The sequence below is a fragment of the Amblyomma maculatum genome, chromosome 3 (assembly GCF_055883805.1).
Source record: "Amblyomma maculatum isolate TAMU_Amacu chromosome 3, ASM5588380v1, whole genome shotgun sequence".
In the NCBI taxonomy this organism is placed as follows: Eukaryota; Metazoa; Arthropoda; class Arachnida; order Ixodida; family Ixodidae; genus Amblyomma; species Amblyomma maculatum.
In genome coordinates, this window is record NC_139346.1 from 174,514,874 (window position 1) to 174,519,407 (window position 4,534).

Below are 4,534 nucleotides of genomic sequence, written 5' to 3' on the forward strand. Positions count from 1 at the left end.
GATGAAAGGAAGGAGAGTGAAAACGTGTCACCTTTGTCTGTAGAGGAACCAAGCATATATGTTAGTAATGGAAAAAGACAGTAGCTAGAGTACTTAATTTCTCGATGTCTTTCATGGGAGAATTACTTGAAAGATCTGTCGATAAAGCCTGGTGGCCCGAAACTTGGGCAGTAAGTAAAATACATGTAATTAAGTTAGTATGGCGGTGCAAGGAGTGCAATGGTAAATTATAATGGCAAGTTTAAAGCAACACAAAATGGAGTACGAATAGCAACACTACTTCAAACTGAGGACAAGAAATGGACTTGCGGGATATGCAAATCGAATAACTTCCTGAAGTTCCGGTCTTATGAGCGGATGTCATTAAGACTGGCACTTGTCCTATGCGATGAGACTTGCCGCTATCCGCACTGAGAGACCTATATGCATCGATTTATAGACACTCTTGTCACTCCGAGGCGTATTTTATGTCGGCAGGCTGATTGATTATCAGCCCACACTAGCCGCCTCTGCATTGATGTGTAAAAAAGGTTTTGGTCCTTCCACTTCAGCCTGCACCATGCTTTTTTTTATATAGACGTTCAATAAATTTGCTGTCATCACCTTACATCGTGCTTTAGACGACGAAGAAGCTGCACGCGACCACGGAGTCGCGGTTACAGCTCGAGACAGCTGCGTCGTGAAGAACAGAGCAAGCGAACGGCAGCGGGCGATCCAAGTCCACCCCGGCGCCTTTCTGCTGTCCAGCGACTGATCCCACACCGTGCGACTACCATGACCTGCTACTGCGAGTACGTGCTGACGGCCAGCGGCATACTGAAGCTGTTCCAGATGGTCGTCGGCGCCGGCATTGTGTTCCTGCTGAGCGAGGGCCGCCTGGACGGCGATTGCAACCTGACCATGCGCCTCGACGCCCTCATCCTGTTCATCGCCTCCATCGTCTTCTTCTTCAACGCGCTGCTCATACTGGTCTGCGTGCTGGTCGGTAAGTGGCGCTCTTCTCTTTTTACTCCAGAGTGCTTGCCACATCATGAGCACAGCGGCGCATCTATGGGGAAGACTTCCAGGGGTGGTTATCTTTTCGGTGTTTTCTGCACGCCACTTCCGTACGCAAGGCTGCCTAGATAGGGTGCCTAGACAAGTTTACCGCTCGTTTCCTGGTTTATGAAAGCTAGTGCATTTAAAGGATGAGCGGAGAGAGCGTGAGGAAAACGCCTGTGTCTGGATATAACGGTGTACATTTAATAACTAAAGAAATCTGAGTAGCTCTGGCGTTCCAGCATTCCTTGGGGGAGGATGTCAGGTTGCTTCTGAAGGCAGAACCCAAGAGCTGGGGCTCTGGTCAAATCGTGCATGGTTATGGTTTCGGTGTGATTTCAGGAGGCCATCTCACACGGAAGTGCACGATCTTCCCTAAATATGTCCGTGTGATCCGACGTAAGGCACGGACTAAACCCATGTATACAAAGGTCACTCGCTCACCTCCCCTTTCGTCAAAAGTCAAGGCACAGCCTTCATTTGTAGTGGAAGGAATATATGAAGTTTATTGCCAAACCACGCGTTTTTAAGGCGAGAGCCTTTAATGGCTCATGACTTGCCTGCGTGTCTGTCCGGACGTGCGCCCGTGAGAGGTGTCTCACTTCTTTGCGGGATTCCGCGAGGCTGTGGCGGAGGACACCTCTTACGGGCGCACGCGCGGGCGACTTCATGACGTCATCACGACGTCACATCCGGTCATATCTAATAACTGGAGCTGACGTCATAATGATGTCAGATTCGGTCATACCGGAGGCAACCTAGTATCGCACGGACTGCATAAGAACACGGTGCTTTGCAAAGGTAATTGAGAATCTGGTGTCAGTTTTGTGTTTTCTGTATAGTAGAGAGCTCTGAATTTATATCATTTGATGTTATTTAAGCCTCGCTGGCATCACACAACATACAAGGGCATGCAAAAATCGAAATGCGGCCGCCGCGGCCGGAATTCGGTCCCGCAACCTTTATTGTTCTCAGCCTAAAAGTCCCCGAGTCACTACGGGGACTGTGGTGTGTGTATTTTGTACCACTCGCCTTTTTTGCGCTAGAGCTAACCGATGAGCATGTACCAACTTGCCATATAACCACAGCAATAACTGCGCAACGCAGGTGCCCTGGAGATCCCCGGCTCCACGGTGTACCGGATGAACTACTTCATGGCCACCTTCATCCACGTGCCGGCCAGCATCGCGTACCTGTGCATCGAGACCCGTATGGGTATCTACGTGCAGGGCTCCATCGCCGGCGCCCTAGCAATCCTCAACAGCCTCATGTTCCTCGCGAATGCAGTCATGGCCTACCACCCACGCGTCGTCTGAGCGCAATAAAGGCCCGCACTGTTATATAGTCTTCCGCGCGCGCGTACAGTGCAGTGCCATCGTGCAGTCGTGAGACGGATCACCTTCTCTCTGAAACAGTCGTAGCGCTCAGTTGGATGTGCATTAAACATTATACACGTTACATTCGTGCGTTTCTGCATGCTTGTGGCGAATCACGGACTGCTGCATGACCTGCCTGCGCTGAAGAATTTCTACGGATCTCGAAGTACCATTATTGGCAGCGGACATGGCTATCAGGCGTGCGCTGTGCTGACGTCGCATGTTTTCAGCGCGCCTGTATTTTGAAGTCACCGAGTGTTCAGCTTCACTGCTGATGAAAAACGGCCAAGATACCGCTTTGGCTTTCCTTGGGAGCATACTGTTCCGCAGCCATTATTTACAGGCCGTGCAGTGATTGCGACAGAATAAGAATTTCGGTAGATATTTGCCGATTAGGGAGCTTTGCAATGTAGCACGGCGGAGAACAGTAGCCTGACTAAGTATCACGATATGCTCTTCACGATACGTGAACTACCTGCAACAGCAAGAGCATCGGCACAGGAGGAGGGCGAGAGACGTTTCTTTTCACTCATATTTTATAGTAACACGCCATCTTCTTCGGGCGGCTGCCTATGTCTCGGACGTATTGGCACGCAATCCGATGCGCCCATTCGGTCAGTCATTCGTGGGAGGGGTTTAAGCACCGACCATGTCGTTTTAAAAATAACGTTTTGGCCCCGCTATGGATACCTTGTTCACAATGAAAGAAAGGAAGTGATAGAAGGTTATATAATTTCATGGACATAAGCAGCGGGAGGATATCGGCCATTACGTTCTGAGCTGGACATACCAGCCTTCAGACGATAATGATGTGCGGAGGATGGGTGGTTGGTTGGTTCCCAGTGGCTCGCATAAACGAAGTGGAAGACAGCGGGTCTAGGGCTGCTGCACGTTGGCCAGCACCCGGGACATTTTGTGGAGGAAAGGGGAAGAATGAGCGTTTCAAGCTAGCCGAAGGAAGCAGCGTCCGCATTGTTCGATTTTTGTATGTGTGTTTGCGTGTTGTGCCGTAAGGGTGTTTCCCGTACCTCACGTCAGCCGTTTCGTGATTGAGAGCTCCCTTGGCAGTAGCGATGAAACCGAGTCAGCGTCGATGCTATGAACTATTTACAGGGCATTATTTACAGCAAATAGGCACGAGGTCTACAGGATATAGACACAACTATAGCCGCACAGCGACGTCCGCGGAGACTTGAAGCGTCCCCTCCTTGAGAGCGGCACTGCTCTCGACGAACGGTCGTGATGGTCTCGGTCTGTTGTTGCAGCTGTAGGAAGAAGGAAAAGAAAATCCACGGGGCTGCTACTGGCTCTCTCCGCTGCTCCGTGCGGACAGAAGAGAAAATAGAGAAGAAAGAAAAAGAAGAGAGAGCGAGAAATAGGCGCCTCGCAACAGCCGTCGCACGACACCAAAGCGGTGGCGGGTGCAATGACGGCTTGCAACAGGTACAACCACCGGTGGCAGGCAAACGGCGGGGACATACCAGTCCCGGCGCGCGTATCGTATATTCCATTGAAATGTGCGACTTGAGTAAGTGGTATCTGTCAGCGATTTTGTTTAACAATCCTTGCCCTGCCGCCCGCGGTAACAAACTCGAGGAAACAATGTAATATTTAGCGCGTCGCATAAACTTAGTGCTATCGGCTCCCAGTAAAATGTCCCTGAAAAAGCTGGCCCCGAAGTAAACGTCCCCAGAAGAAGTATCCATTTACGATGTAAGAAATAATGTCCGCGAATGGTGCAGCCAACCATATTCTAGCGTCACGCCTCGCCTCGTCTGGAGCCTGGTTTATCAGTGATGATATATTTTTACCATGACCGGCTTCTACTGATTTCCCTTTGCATCTTTTATGGTTTCAGCTTTAGCCTGGCTTTTATGAGGAAAAATTAACGGCACTAACCAATGCTTTGGTCAGTGCCGTTCATTTTTCTTAATTACCCAACCCGACCAGATGGGTTTCCGTTAAACTCTTGACTTCAACATAGTTTGAGTTTTGAGTTTGACAATTATTCATCGTGCTATAAGGCGCAGATTGCGTTTCCCCGTGAAGTGCTGCAATATTATATCGTATGCTTAGACCTTTCACCCCTCGGATTTCAAATGGACCAATGGCCAAGCATC

General features: G+C 49.9%; 1 protein-coding gene across 1 annotated transcript; it reads left to right on the top strand.

Moving 5' to 3' along the window:
* Window positions 1–774: 774 nt before the first annotated feature.
* On the top strand, window positions 775–2,354 carry LOC146197003 (uncharacterized). The gene is made up of 2 exons (XM_084596430.1): window positions 775–985; window positions 2,146–2,354. Exons 1-2 carry the CDS (start codon window positions 775–777, stop codon window positions 2,352–2,354), a joined length of 420 nt encoding a protein of 139 aa, XP_084452556.1.
* Window positions 2,355–4,534: the final 2,180 nt, after the last annotated feature.